Raw genomic sequence first — 1133 nt, forward strand, 5'->3', positions numbered from 1 at the left:
CAGGGGCGGACTAAGACCTTTTGGGGCCCGGGGCGGAAATGATTTGAAGGCCCCCCCCCTCCCGTAATTTTTCTCGTTTAATGGAGCTATGAGTTATGAAGGGTTCAATATTCAGAACATTCGATTAAACAATAGTTTTATTAAAAATACAGAAAATGACAGTTTTAAAAACAAAACAATTTATATTTTTAAATTGTGCTTTCTTGCTTTAAGTGAAGCGAATGTGTCGATTACTACATCGAAATCCAATGTTGATGCACTTTTTTTTTCAATCGATAAAATAGCAAGACTGTTTAACCTTTGTTCGCTCATTGTTGACCTCAAGTAATTTTTGATTAATTTTAATTTCGAAAAACTTCTTTCACAAGAAGCAACTGACACACATATCGTAAGGAAATACTGCAAAATGAGACAAAGATTTGGCACAGATTCATTGAAGTCCCACGTAGTTATAAACTGAAGCATTTCCTTTGTCGTCCAAGAAGTGGCTGCTTCGATTTTGGTTTCAGTCGCTCGAATGTGACGACGTAATCTTTTCACCTCTAGGAAAACTTGTTCTCCGTCAAAATCGTCATAAACAAGGTTGAGTTTCTGTGCAGCTGGTAATATTTCTTCGTCCGGGGCATTCATAAGAAACTTTGATTGAATCACTTGAAAAGTGTCCAAAATTTTCTTCATTCCGCTGGTTCTTTTTTGAAGTTCCTCAACAAAACGATCCAAGCACTCGAACATTGATCTGCGAAGTTCTTCAAGCTCAGTCAAATTTGAGTCCGTTGCTGACTCACCCGGTAAAAGTTTTCTCCTTCTACGTCTTTTTTGATTTCCCATCTCGATGCCCAGTTCCTGACACTTTTCTACTCCAAAGTTGATTGCTTTGTTGACGATGTCGTTTCTCTCTTCAGTCAGAAAAAGTAGCAAAGTTCCAATTTTTTTCAAACTCATGTCAAGTGTAACTCCTTTGGTTTGTAAATAAGTTTGAACAGAGTCAACTTGCGCCAAAATCAAGTTCCATAACTCCAAGAAACACAAGAATGTGTGATCGCACATTAGGGGAATTAATGTGCTTGCAGTAGAACGGGTATTCAAATTTTCGTCGGGGGAATCTCGCATGACTTCAATTGTTCTGATGATTT

At 37.9% G+C, this 1133-nt stretch overlaps 1 protein-coding gene across 1 annotated transcript; it reads right to left on the reverse strand.

Moving 5' to 3' along the window:
• Window positions 1–180: 180 nt before the first annotated feature.
• Window positions 181–1110, reverse strand: LOC126908303 (uncharacterized). Its single transcript, XM_050690219.1, has one exon. It carries the CDS (start codon window positions 1108–1110, stop codon window positions 181–183), a length of 930 nt encoding a protein of 309 aa, XP_050546176.1.
• Between the last annotated feature and the right edge of the window lie 23 nt (window positions 1111–1133).

This window comes from Daktulosphaira vitifoliae, unplaced genomic scaffold (genome assembly GCF_025091365.1).
Source record: "Daktulosphaira vitifoliae isolate Bord-2020 unplaced genomic scaffold, ASM2509136v1 Scaffold_5, whole genome shotgun sequence".
In the NCBI taxonomy this organism is placed as follows: domain Eukaryota; kingdom Metazoa; phylum Arthropoda; class Insecta; order Hemiptera; family Phylloxeridae; genus Daktulosphaira; species Daktulosphaira vitifoliae.